Source organism: Chinchilla lanigera, unplaced genomic scaffold (genome assembly GCF_000276665.1).
Source record: "Chinchilla lanigera isolate Chin_1 unplaced genomic scaffold, ChiLan1.0 scaffold00054, whole genome shotgun sequence".
Taxonomy (NCBI): domain Eukaryota; kingdom Metazoa; phylum Chordata; class Mammalia; order Rodentia; family Chinchillidae; genus Chinchilla; species Chinchilla lanigera.
In genome coordinates this window covers 5,833,456-5,859,812 of record NW_004955455.1, presented here as the reverse complement: position 1 = coordinate 5,859,812, position 26,357 = coordinate 5,833,456, and the positions used below count along the sequence as shown (strand labels likewise).

Below are 26,357 nucleotides of genomic sequence, written 5' to 3'. Positions count from 1 at the left end.
TAGATCCTTTTACTTTAAATTAAATTAAATTTAAAGGGTTCTTTACATTTTACCTTCTATTCTCCTCTTTTTGAGGTTAAGAAAAACCTAAAGAATCAAAGTATGAAGTTGGTTAACCAGTTTCTGTCTTGGTCAGGTCAAGGTGGATTTCACTGTACATACCACACATGTTTGGTGGACTAAAATGGAAGAGTTACTGGCCAGTAAACCCTGGTCCTGAGTATGTGTATGCTTTGATCTCTTTTATAATATAGTATTGTGGGGATGGAGAATTTAGCTCAGTGGCGCAGCGCCTGCCTGGCAAGTGTGAGGTCCTGAGTTTGATTCCTGATACTCGCCCCCAAATATAGTGTTATGAATTATTTAGATAGAAATATTCAACAGATAACCTGTGTTTTCAGCAGCTGTTGCAAAATATGAAAATTACCAACACAGTAGAAGCCCAATGGCTTGGCCTCCTTCTCTGTAATATTTTAGGCAGATTACTTTTAACCTCCTCGTGAGTGGTGTTAAGATCTATAACCTTTCAACCTTTAGGAGGTCACTTTTAACCTCCTGAAATGTTGGGTTAAGATCTATAACATGAAGATGAGAGCTGCTCTATTTGGATCAGAGGGTTATTGTGTAAGTCAAATAAGTGATGTCTGTGAAAGCACGTGGAAAATCTCAAGATGCTAGATTAAAGTCAGGAAGGATTCTGCTGAAGACCTGGGTTAGTAGCGTCTTGTGCTATTGTGGGTAGACATAGCTCAGGTGTTTGCTAAGCAGTATAGAAATGGATATCCATTTTTCCCTTATCTTCCTTCAAAGAGCACAACTAAACATATAAAAGGGGGCTGGGGATTTAGCTCAGCAGCAAAAAGCGCCTGCCTGGCAAGCGCAAGGTCGTGAGTTCGGTTCCTGGTACCGGAAAAAAAAACAAAAACAAAAAAAAATAAATAAACATATAAAATTATTTAGTTGTTCAGTATATCATCTTTTAGCAAATATTTACTGAATACCTACTATGTGTCAAGCACCTGTTCTAGGTAATAGGGACATACCAGGGAAGAAAACAGAGAAAGTTCATGCCCTAAAAACAAGTAGAAAACCATTTTATTTTCTAATTTACATAAATGCATCCTTGTGTACTTAATCATATCTTACTCTCCTCTACATTTACTAGCCCTTCTAATTTAAATTTTGAATTATTCAGAAGATAGTGTTTGAGTTGAGATTAGACAGATGTCTGTGAAAAGTTCAGGTATGTATTTTTCCACAAAGTCAATCTGTTTTGTTTTTTATTTTTATTCTTTGATACAGCATCATTACTGTATCAAAAGTTGCTCGGGCTAGGTTCAAACTCACCATCGTCCTGCCTCAGCCTCCCAAGTGCTGGGATTACAGATGTGTATCACCAGGCCCAGCTCACAGCCTGATAAAGGAGAAATTTTTGGTGCCAGATAATGCTAGCATTTGACGTAGAGTTTTTCCTTATTTAAGGTGAAGTGAACGGAGATAGATTTCTTCTACCCTGTCAAGGTTTTAAACTTGTATCCCTTCCTTTGATTTGTGTCAGGGTGAACCATTTGATGTAAAAGACTTGACTCCATAATCTACATCTGCCCTAATGCTGTCATCTGGAGTAGAGACTCGGCCAGTTCTACATGATTCCTCCATGTCTGCTGTGGTACAGGAATTATACTCTGAACTCCCAGTAAGTGTCTCCAAAGAGCTTCATGCTGACCCTGAGCCAAGTGTGAATCCAGATGTAAAACCTGGAGCCTCAAGCTCTCTTGTAAGCCAGAGTAGAGCATTACCCTTGGAACTGCAGAGGACCCATGCAGAAAGTTGTTGTGAAGAAACCTCTGAGACCTTGGATAATAGGGGTGAGCCTGGGTGGTGTGGACTAGTGGACCCCACTGCAGGAGGTTCCATGGCTTCTGAGATCTTGGATAGGGAAGAGAAAACCAAGAGCATGGAGCTAAAGGTCTTCAGAGATCAAGGGGAACAGGCAGAAGTAAACAGAGACCCTGGTGAGGGAGCAAGGAAAGACCCACATCAACATTCCACAGCTGCTGAAGAAAAGATCAGCCCAAGTCAGGTAAGAAATGAGATCTTAATTCAGATGAGTGGAGTGTGAATACCTGCTTTGCATAATAATACTCCTGGTGATAAAATATAGATAAGCTGATAGATAGCTTATGACTTATTCTTCACACTTTATTTATTTTTGTTTTTGTTTTTTGAGACAGGGTCTCAATATATAGTCTAGGTTAACCTTGAATTCACTGTGTAGCCCAAGCTGGCCTCAGACTCCTGCCTCAGCCTCCCAAGTGCTGAGATTACAGGTATGCGCCACCACGCCCAGCTCTGTTGAAGATCTTGTGAAACATTTGTGTCACAGCAGACACACAAAGGGAAGAATCATTTATGTAGTAAAAAAAGGTATCAGTTATGTGAAGCAGCTGTTGTGTATGGAGTGGTGAGTCTCTTTGTGAAAATTGTGTTGTATTTCTACATGTGATGTTAAGAACTGAAGCTAGACATGGTGGTGCACGCCTGTAACCCTAGCACTCTGGGAGGCTGAGGCAAAAGGATTAGAAGTTACAGCCCAGCCTGGGCAATTTAACAAGATCCTGTCTCAAAACAAAAAATACGCCAGGCGTAGAGGTGCGTGCCTGTAATCCCAGCACTCAAGAGGCAGAGGCAGGAGGAGTTCAGAGCCAGCCTGACTGACATAGCGAGACTCTGTCTCAAAAAACCAAAACCAAAACCAAAACCAAACTAAATAAACAGATAAATAAATAAATGGGTGGGGGATGTTGCTAAGTGTGAAGGCTCTGGGTTTAATCCTCAGTATCACACACCCTTGGACACACAAATAAAGGTATAATATAAATTATCAAATGTAGCTTGTTGTGATGGTGCATGTCTGTAACCCCAGCATTTGGAAGGCTGAGGTAGGGGGACCGTGAATTTGAGGCCAGCCTATTAAAGAAAAAAATTATAAAGCTTGGGAATAGGATGGAATGGAATGGCTGGGATAAACTCTATAATGTTGAGTTGAAATTGGATTTAACAAGTATGAACACAGGCTTATTAATATACAGTACACATAGAAATATGAGTGTGGGTGTATGAGATAGCACCAGGAAACAGTTTTTTGTTTTTTGTTTTTGTTTTTCTTTTTAAAACAGGGTCTTCTCTGAAATTCAGGCTGGTTTTAAACTCACTATGTATCCCAGGCAGCCTAGAACTTGTGACGATCTTCCTGCCTCAGCCTCACAAGTGCTGGAATTACGGGCATGCACCAGCATACTCAGCAAATCTGAAACTTCTGAGCACCAGCCTCATGCCACAAGTGAAAAATCCCACACCTGACCCCGAATTGTAGATCATTTTGTGTTGCTATAACAAAAGTAGCTGAGGTGGGGTAAGATATTTTTTAAAAAAGAAGAAGGAGGAGTTCATTTGGCTCCTGATTCTGATGGCTGGAAAGTCCGAGTAGATGGCATATCATTAACTTGAGTGTGGGCACTGTGGCTGTGCAGTAAAATGTCAGGGAAATGGAAAGGGAACTAGCTGTGCATGAAAGGGACTGACAGTGGACCAAGTTTATGACAGTCTACTCTCAAGAACTAATCCAGTCACAAGACCTGACTGACTCCTGTGGGGTGGGCATTAATCCATTCATGAGGGTGGAACCCCCGTGACCTAGTCCCGCCTCTTAAAGAGTCTACCACTTGACACTGCCATCCTAAAGACCAAGCTTCTGACACATGAATCTTTAGGGGCAAACCACATCTAAACTGCAGCACTTGTGCTGATTCAATGTAGTTTTGTGTGTGTGTGTGTGTGTGTGTGTGGTGCTGGGGATCAAACCCAAGATCTTATGAGTGCAAGGCAAGAGTTCTATCACTGAGCCACATCCGCAGCCCCAGTGTAGACATGGTTGAGGCACACTTTTTTTTTTTCTTGAGACAGAATCCTGCTATGTAGTTCAGGCTGGCCTAGAACTCACAGTGACCCTCTTCCCTCAGCCTCCTGAGTGCTGGGATCACAGGCCTACACCACCTCACCCAGCTTCTTATGCACAAAATTACTAAAAATGCTATATGAAATTGCCATCAAATTATGTGATACAAGGTATACATGAAATATAAATGGCTGGGTGCAGTGGTGCACACCTGTGATTCCAGCTGCACAGGCGGGAAGATCTGTTGGGCCCAAGAGTTTCTCTCATCTGAGCACACAGAAAGACTCTGTCTCAAAATGAAAGAAAGAAAAAATGTAGAGAATAAAAAAAGAAGTTTGTGCTTAGACCAGGATCCCATCTCTCAAGATAGCTTATACGAATATTCCAAAATAAAAAAGTTTGATATCTGAAACGCTGCTGTTCCCATGCATTTCAGGTTAGGGATTCTCAGCCTGTGTAATTTTCTGTGAAAGATGGCAGTCGGTGTTGGAGGAGTGAGGGTTTCAAGGCAGCAGAGGGAGGGGCACAGGTGAGCCTAGAACAGTTCATGGGAAATTGCTTAGAAAGTTGTGTGGGCAAAACAAGGACGCAGGAGCCAACCTGAGTGGGCTTTTCAGGGCCAAATCTGAGGTGATTTAAGCTAAAAATAAATAATGATAAATTTCAAACCATAGAATAAAACAAATATCCATGATTCCATGCCACTATAAAATGATTGTAGGGAGCGGGGGATGGTAGTGCAACCTGTAATGCCAGCATTTGGGAGGCTGAGACAAGAGTTATAAGTTTGAGGCCAGCTTGGGCTACATAGTGAGTCCAAGGCTAGCCTGAAGTAAGCGTGACCCTGCCTCAAAATAATAATAATAACTATTATTATTATTGAGGCAGGGACCCTGCCTCAAAATAATAATAACTATTATTATTATTGAGGGAGGGACCCTGCCTCAAAATAATAATAATAACTATTATTGTTGAGGGAGCTGAGGGGTTGTAGCTCAGTGATAGAGTACAAGGCCTTGGGCACAATGGGCATGGTAGTACAAAATTCTTTCACTAATTTGACACAATGGTGCACAATGGAATCCCAGTATGTAGGAGGCTGAGGCAAAAGGATCACCATGAGTTAAGAGACCAGCCTGGGCTACGTACTGAGTTCAAGACCAGGCTGGACTGCACGGTGAGACCCTGTGTCAGAGAACCAGAAATAAATAAGGAATGATGGAAATAGAAAATCACCCTGTGGTGCTTCACAATAATAATTAGCTCAAGAACCACCAGTAGATGTTAAAACTAGGGGCTAAAAGTTTGAATGAGAAACAAATGTGTACAGTATCTCAAAGTATCTACCCAGAGATACATACTGGTTACAAAGGAGGAGATTAGTTACTTCACAGTGGAGAGGTCTAGCCTGTCCCAGCTGAACTCAAGAATGGAAGTTTGCCTCCTCAGGAATGAGGCGTCCCAGCAGTATGCGCTTTACCTGTGTGGTTGATACTAAGGTTTGAATCCAGGGCCTCGTGAATGCTAGGCAACTATACCACTGAGCTACATCCCCAGCTCATCTTTTATTTTTTTACTTTGGGACACGATCTTGCTGAGTTGCCCAGACTGGCCTTGAAGTTAGGGTGAGCCTGACTCACCCTCCTGAGTAGTTGGGATTGTAGACATTTGAGCCACCATATACTTCTCATAGGACACAGTGAAAAGAAATTTATCACGTCTGTGGGATTTCTGCCTTCAGAAATGCAGGTCTGCAATCCAGTCATGAGGAAACATCAGGCAAACCCACACTGAGGGTTGTTTTCTTAAAAAATATCAGTCACAGCTGGGTGGGTGACACACGCCTGCAATCCAAGTACTCTGGGAGGTTGAGGCAGGAGAACTGCAAGTTCAGACAAGGCCAGCCTGGGCAACTTGCACGATCCAGTCTCAAAATTAAAATAACAAAAAGCAAAACACTGTAGAATTTAAACTTCACAATTGCTCATGGTGGACTTCATGGAAATACTAAATATATTGTCCTTTACTATATGTCTCAGTACATTTGTAGATTGGGGAATGGGAAAAGAAAAGGTAATTACATTTGATCTATGCACTTTTGCCAAACCGTATTGAGTTATTTTACTACTAGAGACAATAGGGACTAATTGTACAAAAAAACCAAGGTTTTTCTTTTTTTGGCTTTTTTCCGGTACCAGGAATCAAACTCACAACCTTGTGCTTGCCAGGCAGGCGCTGTGCCGCTGAGCTAAATCCCCAGCCCCAAGAACCAAGTTTAAACTGAGCATCATAGTGCACACCTATAATTCCAGCACTCTAGAGGCTGAGGCAGGAAGATTGCCACAGCTTGAGGTCAGCCTGGGCTATACATTGAGTTCAAGGCCAGCCTGAACTGCATACACAGTGAAACCCTGCCTGTCTCAAAAGAAGAACCAAGTTGAAAAGCATTTTGTGGGGTACATCATTTCTGTAGTTTCATAATGTATTTCTTGGTAGTTCTAAGTAACAAAGACATTAACAAACATAAGGAATATGTACCTTGGATGAAATACAAACTATTCTTAGAGCACTTTCAATGGGAGTTGCATTGCCCTTTTACTGCCTTAACCTGAGAGAATTATTTTACTGCCATGAGTAATTATAGAAATTGCAAAAAAGACCTTTTCAAAAAATTATGTCAGTAGTTTTTTTCATTGATAATGGATTTAATTTAAAATATTCAGAGAGTTGTTGAACTTTCAAAATTGAGTATAGTCTTTTCATCAGACTACCTGCTACAATAATGACTATAATAAAACTATCTGCAAAATTATACAAGGTTGTACCAATATAAAAGGAAAAGATAGGGCTGGGGATATAGCTCAGCAGCACAAGCACCTGCCTAGCAAGCACAAGGTTGTGATTTCAATTCCCGGTACCAAAACAAACAAACAAACAAAAAAAAAACCCTAAAAAATAAATAAATAAATAAATAAAAGGAAAAGGATGTCAGTACATCTGTGATGTTTTTCAGTTAACATAGGAATTACCAGATACTGTTAAACTTTTGTCCAGTATCAAGAGTTTATTTATATGGGCACTATGATTGATTGATTGATTTAGTCTTTTTGAGACAGGTTCTTGCTCTGCAGTTCAGGCTGGCCCTGAACTCACTTTGTAGCCTAGGCTGGTCTCAAACTCACAATGATCCTCCTGCCTCAGCCTCCCAAGTGCTGGGATCACAGGTGTGCGCCACCATGCCTGGCCGATTTTATTATTTTTTTTAACTGATCACTTTCTCATTAATTTATAATGACTTAGCAGTAATGTGTACAAAATAAGGGGCACTGGAGGCTGGGCGTAGTGGCACACACCTGTAATCCCAGCACTCGGGAGGCTGAGGCAGGAGAATTGTTGCGAGTTTGAGACCAGCCTGGGCTACAAAGTGAGCTCAAGGCCAGCCTGAACTGCACAGCAAGACCCTGTCTCAAAAAGACCAAAAAAAAAAAAAAAAAAAAGCGCTGGAGAACAGATTGTCTCTAGGAGGATATTTATGTTTCAAGTAGTACTGAAAGCCACACTGATGGGTATATAATAATAAACATATCTACTATTAATGTACTACATGAAAAATAAAGGTAATTTATGGATGGATACTTTAAAAAAAAAATGTGAAAAATGAATACCTAAATAACTATCTCAGTTTAAAGGAGACATGATTACTAAATGCACTGTGGGACCCTGGATGGAAAACTGTTTAAAAAAATGGACATTAAGGGCTGGAGATGTAGCTCAGTGATAGAACATACACTGGGTTCAGTCGTCAGCACCAGCAAAAAAATAAATAAAAAAGAGCTGGGTATGGTGGCATGCGCTTGTAGTCCAAGATATTTGGGAGGCTCAGGCAGAATAATCTGTTGATCCTAGGAGTTCGAGACCAGTCTGGGCAAGCAGAACAGCAGAACCCTGTCTCAGAAAGTGAAATGAAAAGAAAGAGGGCATCAAGGAGCCATTAACAAGATTTGAATAAGATCTATAGATCAGTTGATAATAGCATGTTAGTGTTAACTCCTGGCATTGATAATTGTACTGTGTCTGTATGAGATGTCAATATTGAGCGAGATGAAGATTATACAGGCAATTTTTTAAAACAATATTTGCAAAATTTTTATATGTCCAGAAGAAATTTCTAAGTGAAATGTTTAAAACTCTAAAGTAATAAAGTATAATAATATTTTTTAAAAAACTTGCTAGAGGGAGACAGTTTAACTCAGTATGGGAAGTACTTTTTTTTTGAGATAGGGTCTCACTATATAGTTCATCTGGCCTCAGACTTGTGGTGATCCTCTTGCCTCAGCCTTCCAAGAGCTCAAGAGGCTGAGGCAGGAGAATAGCAGGATTGAGGCCAGCCTGGGCTACATAGTGAGTTCAGGGCCACCCTAAACTGCATAGGGGAACCCTGTCTCAAAAAGACCAAAAAGAATAAAGAGAATGTTTTTGGCTGAGGGGATAGCTTAGTAGAAGACATTCTCAGAGTATGCTCAAGGTCCTGAGTTCAATTCCTGTAACCTCAAAAAAATGTAATGAAAGATTTCAATTATACAATAATTATGTCAGTCATTAAAAGCTAAACCAGAACTGGGCATGGTGATAGACACCTGTAATTCCAGCAGTGAGGGAGGCTGAGACAGTATTGTAAGTTTGAATCCCACCTGGGAGTTTTATCAAAATAAATGGGCGGGGGGTTTAGTTCAGTGGTAGAGGTTCAATCCCCAGTACCTCCAAGAAAAAGAAACCAGTAGTCTACATCTATAATCCTAGCACGCTGGAGGCCAAAGCAGGAGATTGTCAAGTTCAAATCCAGCATGCTTTACATAGTGAGTTTAAGACCAAAATAAATAGGCCAACAACAACAAAAATTCTTCCCTGGCTTATAACTGTCAAAAAGGTATAAACACTTCTATCTAAGAATAATTTGTGGCCAGGCATGGTGGTACATGCCTGTAATCCTAGCTCTTGGGAGGCTGAGGATGATCACCATGATTTCAAGACTAGCCTGAGCTACACAGTGAGTTCAAGGCCAGCCTGAACCACATACTGAGACCCTGTCTCCGAGAAAAAAAAATGTGTTTTTATTTATTTAATTTTTTCTGTCTTTTTGAGACAGGGTCTTGCTATGTAGTTCAGACTGCCCTTGAGCTCACTTTGTAGCCCAGGCTGGTCTCAAAGTCACAATGATCCTCCTGCCTCAGCCTCCCAAGTGCTGGGATTACAGGCGTGTACTACCATGCCCGGCCAAAAATTTGTTTTTAAAAAAACATTTGTTCTTTGATCAGAAAGATCCCTTTATGGGAGAGGGGGGAAGAAAGGCCAAAAAAGAGAAGGATCAGAGCAGGTGCAGTGGAAGGGACAGCTGTCAGAGCCCCACTGAACTCTGAAAGAACATAATGAGTTCTGAACTTCATTGTTGTAGCAGAAAGATTGAAAACAGTGGTGCATGTGAATGTCACTAGCCAGGAGGTGCAAAAGATTGTTGTTACTTAAGAACTATGCATGAGAGGGATAGAGATGTTTGTGATACAGGTGACCTAGGGCTGAAAATTCTTTATACCATGCTTGGCATTTTTTTGATGTTACTTAGATATAAGCTATAGAGTATTATTTTTCTTTTTTTTCCCCTATAACAGTTAATCTACCTGGGCATAGTAGGTACATTATGGGGACAGATAAATACTATATTTGAAGGGACATGGTGAGGGGCCATCAAGTGTAAGGAAACACAGTGACCGCTGATCACTTGAAGCCTGTTGTTGGAGAAACCTGTTGTTAATGGCCTGTTTGTTGTTCATAAGAGCTCCAACCTTTTTTTGGTGCTGAGGATTGAACCCAGGGCCTTGCACTTTGTAGGCAAGCACTTTATCATGGAGCTAAATCCCCAACCCCAACCTTGTACGATTTGTGTAAATATTCTGAAATGAAAGGTGGTTGCACTAAATGCTACTAAGCTGATTACATACTTTTAACCCTGAGAGTCTTTGTAAGAGAAATTGGCAAAAGTGCACAGGAGCTTGCTGTTCCCCAAAAGGATTTCTTGTTGGAAAGAATTGTGTTTTCAGTGATTGAAAAGTGAGAACTCCGAACTTCATGGCCGACTGGTAAAACTGTTACTCATCAGCTGTTGTCTGGATCTGCAGGACACTGTTGTTCCCACAGTGATGGCTTGCCAGTGGCTTCATCTCATGCGACTGAGAAGTATCCAAGCACATTGTTGGGACTTAAGATAGAACTTTGTTTCAGCAGTTCTCTTAGGTAATTTCGTTGTGGGGGATTTTATTATCTCTCTACCTAGCTAAAATGACTGTTCACTGCCTTTTTTCTCTGAACTGAGATACATGAAGGAAAATTCCTTTTATTTTGTTTTTTTTGGTGGTTTTTGTTGTTGTTGTTTGGTCTTTTTGAGACGGTCTCGCTATGCAGTTCAGGCTGGCTTTGAGCTCACTTTGTAGCCCAGGCTGGTCTCAAACTCCCAACGATCCTCCTGCCTCAGTTTTTTTTTGTTTTTTTGAGACAGGTTCTCACTATGTAGTTCAGGCTGGCCTTGAACTCACTATGTAGCCCAGGCTGGCCTCAAACTCATGGTGATCCTCCTGCCTCAGCCTCCCAAGTGCTGAGATTACAGACATGTACCACCATGCCCAGCTAGAGGAAAATTACTTTTAAAGAGGTGCAAGAATGATTGTGTGTGTGTGTGGGGGGGGTACTGGGGATTGAACTCATGACCTTACACTTGCCAGGCAGGTGCTTATGCCACTGAGTTATATCCCCAGCCCCGCAGAAATGATTTAAAAGTTACTGTTTTAACATTTACTCTTTCTAGATATGCAAGTATAAGAAACTGAACGCTATATCTGGAGATATAAACATTTCTCTCTCTTCAGAATATTCTTTTTTATTAGTACCTATTTTATAAAATACTGGCTTTCAAAGCTTATATTTTGATCATATTCATCCTCTACTACCTTCTCTCACACTCTCACTTCAGAGTATGCTTGGCTGTGAAAGTAACCATGACGGCTTCCCCAAATGTCAGGAAGTAGGAGGTATCTCCTTCGCTGCACATTTGGCTCTGCACTGGCATATACAGTATATTGACAGTTTCATCTGTAGATGAGCCCATCACTGCCCTTTCCTTACTGATCTGCTTCTGCCTGTAGCTCAGGAAACCTAGGTTTGAATGAGCTCATAGGGTCTTGGTTATAAGAGGCCCTGAGGAGTTTAAAACTGCCCTGCTTATAAGCTGAAGCACCTGCTATGTATATTTACTTTCCTCCAGATATTTGTGTATTTTCCTGCTCTAAACTCATAAGAATGAATGAGAAAATTGCACTATTTCCAAGACATACAGACAAGTTTTAATGGGACTTGTAATAAGACTACAGATGAACAGTAAGAATGGTTTTCAAGACCCTCCTAAAATCTGCCAAAACTACAGACGTTCCATGAATATTGTTTCCAAAATACTGGACAAGTTGACATGCTGAATGTATGAGGCACAGAAGCAGTATACTGTCAATTTGTTTGGAAAACAAATTGAGCTAGTATGTGGCATTTCTTAATGTTTTTGAAATACTGTAAACTATAGCGGTTACCTCATTTAATCTTGGAGATCCATGTGAACATTTGTCTTGGATGATTCCTCAAGCCATATTTTGCAGGAAGCAGTACGTTGATCAGATGTGGAGAATTAACTAGATCTAACTGGTAGAGAGATGTTTAGGACTTTTATGTCCAGGAATTCTGCAAGTTAGAATGTTTAGCTGATAAAATATGTATTAGCAGAAGTAGAAATTGTGTCTGGTAAACTTCTGTGAGTATTCACTATATGATGAGCTAACTTTGAGGGCAATGGAAGGATTACAAAGGATTTTTTTTTCCCCCTTGCAGTATTGGAGGTTGAATCCAGGGCCTTCACACTGAGCTGTATCCTCAGCTCTTTTTTTATTTTTGAGACAGGTTCTCACTATGTTGCCCTGGGGGCTTGAGCCTGTGATCTACCTGCCTCAGCCTCCCAGAGTGCTGAGATTACTGGCTTGCACCACCATCCCTGGCTACAAAGAATTACTAGGATACATGTCTATTGCACAGAAATAGATTGTTCTGTTCCCCTCATCCACATTCAGGGGCCCAAACCAGTGGAGCTCCCACCTAATGGGCAGTGGTGGTGTTGGGAGGCCATGGTGGTGTCAGGAGGAGGCCCTCACATCTTACCGCAGCCTCACATGTTCCCGGTCAGTCCATTCAATTCCTGATCCTATCTGCAACCTCAAACCTTGTAGTCTCCAACCCTCCTGTGGAGGATAACTTGTTTTTTATTAACTCAGAACCTTTTAAGAGAACTTACTAAGGCAGGAAGCAAGTGGAACGACTCATTCCTAGATTCATTTTCTTCCTTTCCTGGTTAGAAATCCTAACAGAAGTTGGCAGTGGTAAAAACACCTGTAACCCCAGCACTTAGGAAGTTGAGGCAGGAGGGTAATTAGTTCAAGGCCAGTCTGAGCTACATAGCAAGTTCAAGGCTAGTTTAGACTGTGTGGTAAGACTCCAGTTGCAAACATACCAATAAAATATTTTTTTAATAATAAAATGAAAAAGGGAAAGAAAAATCCTAACCGAAGAGAAAGGGACAGAGCTAAAGCAGTGGTTCTGGTAGTCTACTAGGGTATTTTTGTTTGCCTGCAGCTAGGAACATCTCTGTACAGCCGTAAATGTATACAGCACTACAAGCCCAGCAACCCCTCTACAGACTACAGCCAAAGAGGGTAACTGTGTAGTTCACAGCGAACTTTAGAATCTGAAGGAACCTGTATGTCCCTGACCAAACTTCATTCCAGAAAAGTTTATACTAGTTGTTCCAGGCAGCATACCAGAATCTGTAGTGACAGCCCTGCTGGCCTTCCCCGCTTTAGATACTGTTTTGTTTTATTTATTGAGACAAGATCTGCATATATAGTCTAGGCTTAACCTTGAACTTTCAATCTTTCTGCCTCAGCCTTCCAAGCGCTGCGATTACAAAACACCATACCTGGTTACCTCTTACTGGCTTTTGTCACAGAAAAGGATAATGAATGATAGAAGCTTTTGCTCATAGACCACCCTGTGCTGACAGGTGTCTTACTAGTTATTTTATGTGGTAACCCCCTCCCCTTTTTTTGAGGCAGGGCTTTTGCTTTGTAGCTCAGACTGGCTTTGAACTCACTATATAGCCTAGGCTGGCTTCAAACTCTCAGCAATCCTCCTGTCTCAACCCCCTGCTGCTCAGATTATAGGCGTGTGCCACCATGCCCAGCTGAGAGCCCTTTTTTCTTAAAACCACATGTAAAGTTGTTCTCAACACCATGGTGAGGTGGAAGTCCTGTGGTTGGAGCAGAACTCTGACTTCTTATCCTCTAATCTTTTGCTCTAGCACCATCTTTTCTGTAAACTATTAACTTAAAAGAATATTCTAAATAGCTTCTATTCTCACAACTCATATATTTGACCTTAGAACTAGAAAAGCAGAGAGTAATGTCATTTTGGAGAAAGGATCAAATATAACAACAAGTAAATGTTTTCTTACCCCTTAAAAAAATTACAAAAATAAGACAGAGAAGTCCTGTATATTCTTCTTGCAGATTCTTCACATGTTGACATTTTACTGCATTCAAATTTAACAGATATGATATCTAAACATTTTAGTGTGTATTTTCCAGCAAACAAGAACATTCTGTTACATGACCATTGTACATTAATCAGAATCAGGAAATGACTGTACTGATCTAAGCATGGTATCTAATCTACAGACCATATTCATATTGGCCAGTTGTACTGTAGCTCTCTTTGTAGAGAAAGAAAAGCTGTATTTGTCTTTTCTGTCCCAGGATAAATGCAGGATCACTTTATTGTGATGTATCATTCAGTTGTCATGTCTCTTTAGTTTACTTTAATCAGAAATAAACAGTTCCCCTGCCCATATTTTTGAAAAGTGAAGGCCATTTGTTTTGTAAGGTTTCTCTGAATTTTGGTTTATCTGATGTCTCCTTGTGATTAGGTTCTATATATGTATTTCAGGAGCAGGAATACTGCCCCAGGAGTTGGTTCTTCTCAATGGGTTGTGTTAGGAAGCATGTGGTTTTGGGGTACCTTCGCTCAGGGGAGAATACTTATCACTTGGTTCTGTGGGAGCTGTCAGGTTTCTCCATTGTGAGTTTATTGTGTTCCCACTTACAATTAGTAAGTATCTGCTGAGGAGATACTGTGAGACTGTAAGTAAACTTTTAACCACTCTTAACAAACACTGATGATTGTCACTTGAGGTGATTGTTACTGTGATGGCGGCCAAATGGTGATCTTGCTAATCTCATCTTCTTCTACGGTAAGTAAGCACTTCCTCTGCTTGCATTTACAGGCTCCCTTTCATGCTACAGTTCATACTTTTTGTTTGTTTTAGCTAAATATGGTAGTAGAACGTGCAGTCTTTCTGGGAGATGCTTGTTTTTAAGTTTATGCTCTCTACAAGTATTCCACACTAAAGTTCCAATAGGAAATGAAAGAATTGTCCTTTGCATATGATGGTCTATTCTAGCTCTCACATCTTAATTCCAGTGATGATGTTTTATTTCTATCTGTCATCACCATTACTTGTATCTTCCCCCTCACCCTTAGGTTCTGTTTCCAACACAGAATTTTGTTTAGAAATTTTTTTTTTTTTTTTTGGCTAAGTGAATATAGAAATCTTAAATATTATACAAAGTTATAGCCACACTTTCATGATCTACAACTTCAGATGAGTGTTGAGTCAGAATCTTGCACAAATCAGTTAAACCAGTGTGAGGGACTGGGACCTAAACCTTAAGATCGGGGAAAAGAGGTGACCCGGAAGGCAAGTTTAGTGTAGGCAACCATCTTTGGTTGGTCAGAGGCTCCCAACCGGGAGACTTGATACAGGTTCAGCATCGTATATACAAAAATCTGAAATCCCAAATACTTCAAAATTCAAAATTTTGTAATATGACACCTCAAGAGAAAATTCCACACCTGATCTCATGTGATGGGTCAGAGTGAACATGTAGATGCACTAAAAGTAAATAAAGTCACATGTATAATCTTTCAGCCAGAACCGCCATCTTCCAGTAATTTGCCAAAATGATGAACACAAAGGGAAAGAGGAGGGGATCCCGGGATACGTTCTCTAGGCCTTTTAGAAAACATGGGGTTGTTCCTTTGGCCACATATATGCGAATCTACCAAAAGGGTGATGCTGTAGACATCAAGGGGATGGGTACTGTGCAAAAAGGAATGCCACACAAATGTTACCGTGGCGAAACAGGAAGTCTACAGTGTTACCCAGCGTGCTGTTGGCATTGTTGTAAACAAGCAAGATACTTGCCAAGAGAGTTCATGTGCATATTGAGCATATTAAACTCTCAAAGAATCGAGATAGCTTCCTGAAACATGTCAAGGAACATGATCAGAAAAAGAAGGAAGCCGAAGAGAAAGGTACCTGGGTTCACCTGAAGCACCAGCCTGCCCCGTCCAGAGAAGCACACTGTGAGAACCCATGGGAAGGAGCCTGAGTTGTTGGAACCTGTTCCCTTTGAATTCATGGCATAAGCTGGGGCTGGAGCTCTGCCACTCAGCGCCTGATTGCCACTAAGTATTCTAGGCCCTACTTGAACAGAAAAAGTCATCCTGTGTTGTAAGGGTGGTTTTCTTAATTGAACAGGTGTTTGGTACCTTTACCTCAGAAACAAATATTTGGAGCAGATTTTCATCCTACCTAGTTAGTTGTGTCAGGTCTTTACTCTTGAGTGTTTTTCTTGCAGAAAGATATTGCTGCAGTATTGTGTAGGTGTCTACCCAGATGGTGAAATATTTATGAAATATTTATATTGGCTTGAAGATCCTATAAATCACCATGGGGAAAAGATGCAGCAAAACAAATGGAAGTCACTGCAGTTATATAAGTGGAAGTCCATTTCAGTTAAATAAATTGTTTAAAGCAAAAAAAAAAAAAATCACATGTGTATAAGGTATATATGAAACAAATTAATTTTGCATTTAGGCTTGGGTCCCATCCCCAAGATATCTCATTTTATTTATATATATATATGTGTGTGTGTGTGTGTATATATATATATATATATATATATATATATATATATATATTTCAGAATTTAAAAAATAAAAATGAAATGTGAAACGTTCCTGGTCCCAAGCATTTCAGATAAAAAAATACTCAACCTGTAGGACCCTCACCTGTGGAGCACCTTGGCAGTTGCCACAATGTGTACATTTTGCTCTTGTCCTACCTGATTTCTCTGAATTTCTTCTGTAGACATAAACTGGTTATCTTTGATAATATTCTCCCTTCTCTGGTGAAAGGGGGTAAAAAATAATAACAACTTTTCCAGGAAGGTTGGGGGAAATTTTTATTTCTGACCCCTAGATTGGTTAGAGACTGAAGTATATCAGATTTTCTGATAAAATCAAAATTATATTGTAGCAATTTGTTTCTTGATTAAGAAGGCTTTTGTAGGGTTTGTGGCTGCAGGTTGACATACTACCTCTGGGGGTTTTTGCTGTTGTTTTGTTTTTTTGAGGGGGCTTTTCTTTGGTCTTTTTGAGACAGGGTCTCACTATGCAGTTCAGGCTGGCCTTGAGCTCACTTTGTAGCCCAGGCTGGTCTCAAACTTGCAACAATACTCCTGCCTCAACTTGCAGAGTGCTGGGATTATGGGTGTGTACCACCACGCCCGGCATTAAACCTCTGCTGTTATCCAGACCTTGAAAATGATTTTTCCAAACTCAAATTCTAGAGAAGTGAAAGTTTTTATTGATTGTGCTTACTTAAATTTGAAGTTTCCTCCCCTCCCCAACCCTGTGACTACTAGCAGATTTCCTGAAGTCCTAAGGAAGGCTTTCAAAAAATAATTAACATTTGTGAGCTTAGATGTCTGTAAATCTTCTTTTACTGCTGGATTTTCTTATTGTAGGGGGACCTCCTAATGAAGTCAAGCAAAGAACTTTTACGTGTGAGCCTCCCTGAAGATTTTCTAAGGAACAAAGGTACTTACTTCCCTAAATCCTTTCCTTTTTTTTTTTTTTTTTATTTACTACATAGTTTTAATTAATAGTTTCTATTTTATATTCAGAATGTAAGCCTAGTTCCTGCTTTGCAAGATAGACTTAGCTGTAAAAATTTCTTGGTAAGTCCTTCCCTGTTATTATGTGTTGAACTCTTATTGCTGATGTGAAATCCTTGACTTTTTTTTTAGTAATCAGATTATTTTTGCCTATTGTGAAGGATAAACTAGAACATGCGAGAAATCTACCCATATTGTTGAGCATGTGGTAATTCTCTGGGGCAGGTATGAGAGAAAATGTTCACTCCAGGTCCTTTCGAGAGTTGTTTGTTTTGTTTTTCTCTGAGACAGGATGTCACTAGTGAACCCTTGAACTCGCTATATAGTACAGACTGGCCTCAAACTCATTGCAGTTCTGCTGCCTTAGCTTTCTAAGTACCGGGATTACAAGCTTGTGCCTCCACGCCTGCTGAGAGGTTTTTTTGCTGTTGTTTTGTTTTTAATGTTTTAAAGTATATTCTTGCAGGAGTTTCAGGTAGTCCTTCATCCATTTTGAATTGACTTTGTGGTTTTTGTTGTTGTTTTGTTCATTTGTGCTCCTGTCCTGGCCTCCTGAGTGCTGGGATTACAGGTGTATGCCACCACCAGGCCCTGAATTGATTTTTTAGTGAGAGATAAGGATCTAGTTTTAGTCTTCTGCATACAGATACCCAGTTTTCTCAGCACCATTTGTTAAAGAGGCTGTCTTTTTTCTGACATACGATTCTGGCTCATTTGTCAAGAATTGATGGCTGGCTGGGCATGATAGCACATGCCTGTAATCCTAGCACTTGGGCAGCTGAGGCAGGAGGACCACTGCATGTTTGAGGGCAGCCTGGGCTACATAGTGAATTCAAGGACAGCCTGAAGTACATAACGAGACCCTGTCTCAAAAAAAAAAGAGAATTGATGGCTCTAGTTAGCTAGGCTTGTTTGTATTCCGTTACTCTTTGTGTCTGTTTTTGTATCAGTACCATGCTGTTTTTGTTGCTGTTGTTGTTTTGTCTTTTTGAGACAGGGTCTTGTTATGCAGTTCAGGCTGGCCTTGAGCTCACTTTGTAGCCCAGGCTGGTCTCCAATTTGCAAGGATCCTCCTGCCTCAGAGTACCGAGCTGATTTGTTCTGTTTTGGTTTTTGTTTTTTGTTATTTAATTTTTTTGAGACAGCCTCTCTGGGTAGTCTAAGTCGGCCTCAAACTTGCAGTCTTCCTGCATCAGCCTCCTGAGCACTGGTTTTATAGGTGTATTCCACCAGGCCAAGCTCGTGCTGTTTTTATTGTTAGGACTTTATAGTATCATATGAAATTGGGTACTGTGATGTGTCCAGCCTTGTTCTTTTTGCTTAGGATTGCTTTGGCAGTTCTGTATCTCTTGTGTTTTGTGTTTTGTTTTGTTTTATCTTTTTTTTTTTTTTTTTGGTACCAGGATTGAACTCAGGACCTTGCGCTTGGCAGGCAGGCGCTTGTGCTGCTGAGCTGTATCCCCGGCCCTTGTTTTATCTTTTTGAGACAGGGTCTCACTATGCAGTTCAGGCTGGCCTTGAGCTCACTTTGTAGCCCAGGCTGGTCTCTAACTCCCAACTATCATCCTGTCTCAGCCTGCCCAAGTGCTGGGATTATAGGTATGTACCACCATGCCCAGCTTGTTTTGCTTTGTTTTTTTAACAGTAAAGTTTTATTATTATTATTTATTATTATTTATTTTTTATTAAGGCTAGCTTGGGCTACATAGTGAGTTCAAAGCTAACCTGAACTACATGGCAAGACCCAGTCTCAACAAAAAAAAATTTATTAGAGATAGCAAAAGAAACAGGCTGTGCAGAGGGCCTGTAAAAAGTAGGAAAAGAAGTACACTCTACAGCATGAGCGTGGACCACCATGCAGGAGTGAACACAGTAGCAAAAACTCAGTGGTGACTGTCCTTTTTGTAACACCTGTTCCTCAGGCTGACATCAGGTCTAGGCTTCCCTTTCAAAAAATATGCTCGAGTCTTTTTTTTTTTTTTTTTTTTTGGTTTTTCTCCGGTACCGAGAACCGAACTCACGACCTTGCGCTTGCCAGGCAGGCGCTTTGCCACTGAGCTAAATCCCCAGCCCCATGCTCGAGTCTTTGAAAGAAGTCCACATTCAGGGCTTTGGGAACTGTTCTACCCATGTGTTGTAGGATTTTGTGACTAGTGGGTCACACGTACTTCCCCCGCCAGCCTTGCCATGCCCTGATCTCCTGTCTCATTTCCCGCTGAGAGATACATATCCCCAGAATTCTGTATGGGGTGCTGAGGGAGGGGAGGTCTCTGTCTTCAATAGCTTCTTCCAACTGGAAGAGCCGTAGACCCTACCTAGTGGGGATTATGTGCTCTCCAACTACCTTAGGGAGTTGTGGGTTGAAGAAAAGAAACCCGTCAGAAGACAGTGAGAAAAGAGTTAGTGACTGTTGAGCTGTCTGTTCGGTGGGAGAAAGAGAATAAGTGTACTGTTATGTTGGGGGTGTAGAACCCATATGCAAGGAGCAGGGCAGATTTCCATGCTTCTCCTGGAGGACAGAGTATGGCAAAGAGGAAGGTTGGATAAATTATCTAGAGCCTGAGAGCCATAGCCTTAGCAAGATTACCCGCATAATGGATCTAATTTAAAATGTGAGTCTCAATGCAGGTACTCATTTAAGCTGTGGTGAATTAGGATCATTGTGACTCTACTTAACAGCATCAAAAGCAGTATTAGAGGCATGCTTTCTGAAGAGGAGCCTCAGGTCTTCCAGAGGTTTTCAGGAAGAGCTTTCTTAATCCTGTGACAATTTCCCATGTAGGATTTTATAGCTTGTCACTGCATCCCTTGAGGAAGGACCAGTATGGTCCTCAGGAACTAGGAGTTAGGGTAGAGTCTTGAGGGGCTGTAGGCTGTCTTTGTCTCCCTATCAAGCCTCTTGAGCTTCCAAAGAGACCTTACGTACCTCTTTGAGATTGCTTGCAGTGAATGACAAAACCTGCTTAGACTACCTCTAAGAGTTGTAGAATTCTGTACTTGTGTTTTACAAACGATTGCTTATTCGTCATCAAGATCCTTCTTTCAGATTGCTGCGTGGGCGTGTAGCACCAGGCGAGCATACCTGGAATCTGTATAGATACATAGGGGGGAGGTTGGCCTCAATGACCTGTCGCAAACTGACAGCTGCAGCACCGGCCTTTTGATGTCCTTCTTGGACAGAGCTACTTCTGTCAGTGAACTGCACCTCCTCAGGGTCCTACAGGGTTAGGTCCCTGAAGTCCTGCCTGTTTGCACGGGTCTGGAAGATCACTTGTTCACAAAAGTGGCTAACTTTTGGGCCTGTACGCATCAAAGAGGCAGGATTAAGAGTAGTACAAGTTTTATAACAACCTCAGAGGTATCTAAGACCACGGCCTGATACCTGGCAGGCCATTCCCACCTTTGGTCTCAAGAATCGCTCTGACTTGATGGGGAGTCAGAATTTCTAGTCTGTCTTAAAGTTAGTTTTGTAGCTTCTTCCATTAGCACAGCTGTAGTTGCTACTGCTTGCAGGCAGGGCGGTCATCCAGCAGCCACTCCATCTAACTTCTTGAAAGTAGTCAACTAGGCAGAGTTCTTGTGCTAGCATTTGGGCCAAGACACTCAAATCAACCAAGCACCTTTTTTTTTTTGAAGCTGGCCTTGAATTTGCTATGTAGCCCAGGCTGGCCTCGAACTCACAGCATTCCTCCTGCCTCATCCTCCTGAGTGTAGGGATTACAGGTGTGCACTACCATCCCTGGCCTCTCTTTTCTGATATGTAGAGGAAAAAGGCTTTTCTTTTTTTTTTATTTCTTTTTTTTTTTTTGTCTTTTTGAGACAGGGATCTCATTATGTAGTTCAGGCTAGTCTTGAACTCACTTTTAGCCCAAGCCAGCCTCAAACTCGCAGTGGTCCTTTTGCCTCAGCCTCCCGAGTGCTGGGATTACAGGCGTGCACCACCACGCCTGGCAAGGATTTTCTTAAGTCAAGTATTCCACTGTACTATGCAGCAGGTTCTTCCTGTTGGCTAATTTGGTCAGGGGGAACTGATATACGCCCAGCTGGTAAAATTCATTTTTGCCTTTGTCAGAATTTCAGAATTTTCCCCAGTTTTATAGAGTAAATCTCTTCCTATCAAGGGGGTAGGACTCTGTGGCACAATTAGAATCTCACGGTTAAACATTTGTCCTTCAATGGGACACATCCGAGCAGAAGTAAAGAATTTCTGACTAGGGGCCCCCTGGGCCCCATCTATGGCTATAGACCTAGAGGGTGGTTTTCCAGAGAAGGAAGTCAAAACTGAGTGAACTAATTGAATTAGCTCACCCATGACGTCCAGGGTTACCCAGCACTCCTTACAGGAAATGGTGATGTCCATAAACAAGGGCCTGGTGGGTTCCCCTGGGCCTCTTCAGAGCAGAAGGCAGGGCTTGGCTGGCCTCACCTCTGTCTGGGAGCAGGGACAGCCAGCCCTCCAGTGCCACAGGTCAGGCACGCTGGCTGCCTCACACTCACAGCAGGACTCAGGCAGTGACTTTGTGTAGTCACGTGCCCAGTGTCGACTTCTTGTCCTCGATCGTCCTTGGATTTTCTTTTAGACCATTTGGGTGAGTTTAAAGTATTGCCAATTGCAGCAGTTAAACTTCCAGCTTCTCTTGTGACTTTCCTCCAGATCCCAATTGTTAAACATAGAACATGCTGTGCCCAGCATTTGGGTCAGAGGTGTCTGGCATCCCATCTAAAGCTTTTTCATTAAACAGATGGGAGAGACCCATATCCTCCCCGAGAGACAGGTGGGGATCTGAGGACAGGATCATCGAGGACAGCTCTCTCTACCTCGGAAGACGCTCTAAATATGATAGTTCCTGGGCTTTTCCTGAGATAAAGGGTCACAAAATCCTAAACATAAGTGATTTCACTTCCTTGTATGTTTTAAAAAGAAGCAGTTTAACTGAAAAGAGCTGGGCGTGGTGGTGCATGCCTGTAATCCCAGCACTTGGGAGGCTGAGGCAGGAAAATCTTTGCAAGTTCAAGGCCAGCCTGGGCTACAAAGTAAGTTCAATACTAGCTTGAACTGCATAGTGAGACCCTGTCTCAAAAAGACCAAAAAAAAAAAAAAAAAACTGAAAAATAGTTTCATACTTTAAATTGCCATCCCAATCAGGCATGGTGGTACACGCCTATAATCCCAGAACTGGGGAGGCTGAGGCAGGAGGTTCACCATGAGCTTGAGTCCAGCCTGAGCTACACAGTGAGTTTGAGGCCAGCCTGGACTACATAACAAGACCTTGTCTCAGAAAAAAAAAATTGCCATCCCTTACCCATCTCTTGCCATTTCCTAGTATATGTTGAACTCAAGCCATGTTGCAATAGTAGATAAGCTATTCCTTTTTTAAAATTGCTAGGGTCAGACCTTTCCCACTGATCAAGGATACAGACTAGTGGCAAAGAAAGTTATCTGCAGGGTATGGTTCATGAGGTTTCCCATGGTGGGGCCTGCTCTCATGGCTGGCTAAACCAAACATGTTATCAAATTTTTGGGGTGCTGGGGCCTCCTTCTGGAGGTGGCTTCTAGGCTCTTTCTGTCTTCCTTCCTCTTCCCATCTGGGGCCAGTGCAGAAGTGTGAGCTCACAGGAACTCATCTTTTGTGTTATTTTATGAACTTTTAAGATTCTTTTTTCTAGTGCTATGAAAAATATCATTGGAATTTTGATGGAGATTGCACTGAATTTGTAGATTGCTTTCAGTAATTTGGCCATTTGATAATATTGATTCTGCTGATCCATAAGCATGGGAGGTCTTTCTGTCTCCACTGTTTCTTCAGTTTCTTTCTTCAGTGTTCTGTAATTTTCACTGTAGATGTCTTTCACTTTCTTCCTTAGGTTTGTCCCTAGGTTTTGAAGTCTTGTGTTTTGTTTTCTGATTTTGTTTTTATAAGCCATTGTGAGTGGTCCTGATTTCCTTCTCAGCTACTCCATTATTGGCATGTAGAAAAACTACTGATTTTGTGATACAGATTTTGTCTCCTGTACCTTAAGTTTTTAAGGTAAGTTCATTTGTGTTACTTCTTTTTGTTCTTCAAGACAGTGGCTGGGTATCGGCATCTGAGATACAGGTGCTGATTTTACATTGATTGGTTGATTTACTAATTGACTAAGGAGGAAGGGGAGCCAAGAATCCTTGTCCCCTCACCCCCAGGCTACAAATAATCTTAGATAACTCCAGACAGGTTTTGGTTGTAATTTAATTCTATAGCTAAGGTTAATAATAGAGAATAATCAGAACTTTAAAAGGGAAGATAAAGTAAGTATGTTAGAACATATGAACTTTTGCTATTGTGGTATAACGTCAGATTTGACTCTCAGCTTCTTGGCAGCCTGATCAGATGAAGCGTTTGTCCCGGTTTATCACCCTGCTTCCTGCTGGTGCAGAATTTCTGTATGACGCAAAGCCTTGACCGTCCAGTATGGATTAAAGGACTGCCTCAGTCACTTGCACCATCGCTGGGGCAAAAGCCCGACACCTGCAACTTAAAGGAGGAAAGGTTTATTTTGGCTCATATTTACAGTCCATAGTCGGCTGCCTCCAAGGCAGGACAGCATGGGAGAGGGTCATGGCAGAGGAGGAGCTGCTCACATCGTGGAGGCCAGGAAAGAGAGTCAAAGGAGGAGCAGTGAAGGGAGATACAACCTTCCGGGTCATGCCCTGTGACCCGCCTCTTCCAGCAGGCCCCGCCTCCTAATAGCAAGCCAGCTATAATCTGATCATCTTCTGGAGGTCCCACCTATGACTGCATGAAGCTAATTTAGAGATGCATCTAGGTATAAACCCTAAAATGGACATTGTTCTGATGAGAGAAATACTGTTTTGTACATAAGTCTCAATATGTGGTTAGGGTCTTACTAGGGATGCAGTTTATTTATTTATTTATTTATTTTTTAATTTTAAAGAGAATAAAAACAAAATAATAACAACATAGACAAAAACACAACAAAGCAAAAACAATAAAAATGATATGGGGTTTCAAAACAGAATGATAGGAATTAACTGGTTGTTATATTACATATTGTTATTGTCAACGAAGTTGCTCAGATTACCAGATGTAAGAATGCAGGGTTGATCAGACAATTACAGAGAATAAAAACTAATTTTTAAAAAGCATTACAAATGATACAGAGCTTCACTAAACAAGATGGTAGAAATTCAACAATGGTTGTTATATTGCATATTGTTGTCTTCAAATTAGTTGTTCAGATTACCAGATATAAGCATGCAGAATTGGTCAAAAAAAAATTAAGCACTGACTGCTGGGCTGGGCATGGTGGCGCACGCCTGTAATCCCAGCACTGGGAGGCTGAGGCAGGAGGATCACTGTGAGTTCGAGACCAGCCTGGGCTACAAAGTGAGCTCAAGGCCAACCTGAACTGCACAGCAAGACCCTGTCTCAAAAAGACAAAAAACAAAAAACAAAACAAAAAGCATTAACTGTTCCTTGCAATAAACCATTAGACATGAGCAGTACAATGATTAGGGATGCAGTTTAGCACCCAGAACCAGCACCACCCCAGGGTCATTGGAGTGGGGCTGCCAGTGTTACCACATTCAACTTTTGGTATTTTCTCACCACAAAAATTTACTGTTTGTGTTCAACTACACCTTCATCTAACCACTGAACTGGCCTTTTAAACAGGAGAACCTGAGTTGTTTTCTGCTTGGAAATGCACTCTTTCTGACCTCCTCGCGGCTGCCCACTAAAAAGCTGGTCCATGCTGGACATAGATAAGATGAACTCTTCCAAAAAGTGTCCTCAGATCCTGCCCTGGCAGTTTTCTTCCTGTTCTAATACCATTTTTCTTTAATGACTTAAGCTGGTAAAAGTAATTATTTAATTCCTCTCCCCAAATCCATATGTAAGGTCGTCAGTTTGATATGGAGGGGCTTGAAATAAGTAACTGTACTAGAATTTTTATCAGGAGGTTTCCCAGTAACTTTCCAAGGAATTACTGTATTTATTATAGACAGGGTAGATAGCTTGTCTGCTCAGAGCCACATCCAGTCACAGCAAGGGGATGTGCACTGTGAACCTTTTCCTGGTGCAGGTTCATGAAGATCTAAGACCCAAGACTGTGAGTAGTACATGCATGGATTTTACTTAAACGGGTATATGTCCTCTTCAGTGGTGTGGAGAGCATCCACTTCCTTGTAATTTTCTACAGAATGAGAAATAGAAATCTACTTGTACTTAGAAATCTAAGAAATCTTAGACATCTTAGAAATCTACTTGTACTCTATCCCCAGGGCCAAAATTTTCACTCTACCCAGATCATTGCACCTCGTTTCAGCATATAGTATTACCTTGGTAATATCATTCATTGGTGCAGAGAGGCGTGAATAGTACCAAAAACAGTGAGTACCAAACAGATTGTTTTGGCTGGAGTTTTGAGTCATAAAGCTTTCAATACCAGTAAATTCTAGCTTGTACCTTAAGTACCAAACACACGACAAATATTGTAACAAAAAGACAAAATTTTCCCTTCAAAATATGTTAAGTAACCAGGCATGGTGGTGCAAGTCTGTAATCTCAGCACTCAGGAGGCTGAGTCAGGAGACTGTTTGCAAGTTTGAGGCCAGCCTGGGCTATATAGTGAGTTCAAGGCCTACATGGACTAAATAGTGAGCTCCTATCTCAAAAAAAGGTGTTAAGTACCAAATTCCACAGGTTTCAAAGCAGTCAAATACCAAGGTATGACAGTGTTAGCGTTTTTTTTCTTTTCTTTTCCTTTCTCTTTCTTCCCGTCCCACTGCCCCTTCCCCTGTATTTCTGTTTCTGGTGCACATCTTTGCCACTGAGCTGAGCCCCTAGCCAAATTTGTTTTCTCAATGAAAATTTAATATACTTAGCTACTTTAAGTGTTTACACTGTCAAGCACTGTATAAATTAATTTTTGGGAGGGAGAAAATAGAGAAGTGGAAAGTGACAAAAAAATTAAGATGTATTATGTACATGTACCAACTCCCCATGGTGAATATAATTGTTATGTACTGCAAACATGTGCTAATAAAAATAAAAATCTGGAAAGTTTTGCTTATTCTTTGTTTTTTAAATTTTTTTTTGTCTTTTTGAGACAGGGTCTCACTACGTAGTTCAGGCTGGCCTTGAGCTCACTTTATAGTCCTGGCTGGTCTCGAACTCACAATGATCCTTCTGCCTCAGCCTCCCGAGTGCTGGGATTACAGGTGTGTGCCACCATGCCCA

The 26,357-nt window shown here is 41.3% G+C and overlaps 1 protein-coding gene across 7 annotated transcripts in view; it reads left to right on the top strand.

Moving 5' to 3' along the window:
* Prr14l (proline rich 14-like) overlaps positions 1–26,357 on the top strand; it is a 72,566-nt gene that overhangs the window by 15,630 nt on the left and 30,579 nt on the right. For 4 of the 7 annotated variants that reach the window (XM_013520339.1, XM_013520341.1, XM_005396334.2 and 1 more), the window contains 2 exons: positions 1,559–2,083; positions 16,969–17,041. In XM_013520339.1, coding sequence (XP_013375793.1) covers positions 1,610–2,083; positions 16,969–17,041 — 547 coding nt within the window. In that variant the 5' untranslated portion in view covers positions 1,559–1,609. Of the gene's footprint in view, positions 1–1,558; positions 2,084–10,142; positions 10,247–16,968; positions 17,042–26,357 lie in introns of those variants that run through there. The other 3 variants (XM_013520342.1, XM_013520344.1, XM_013520343.1) reach the window with 3 other exon arrangements.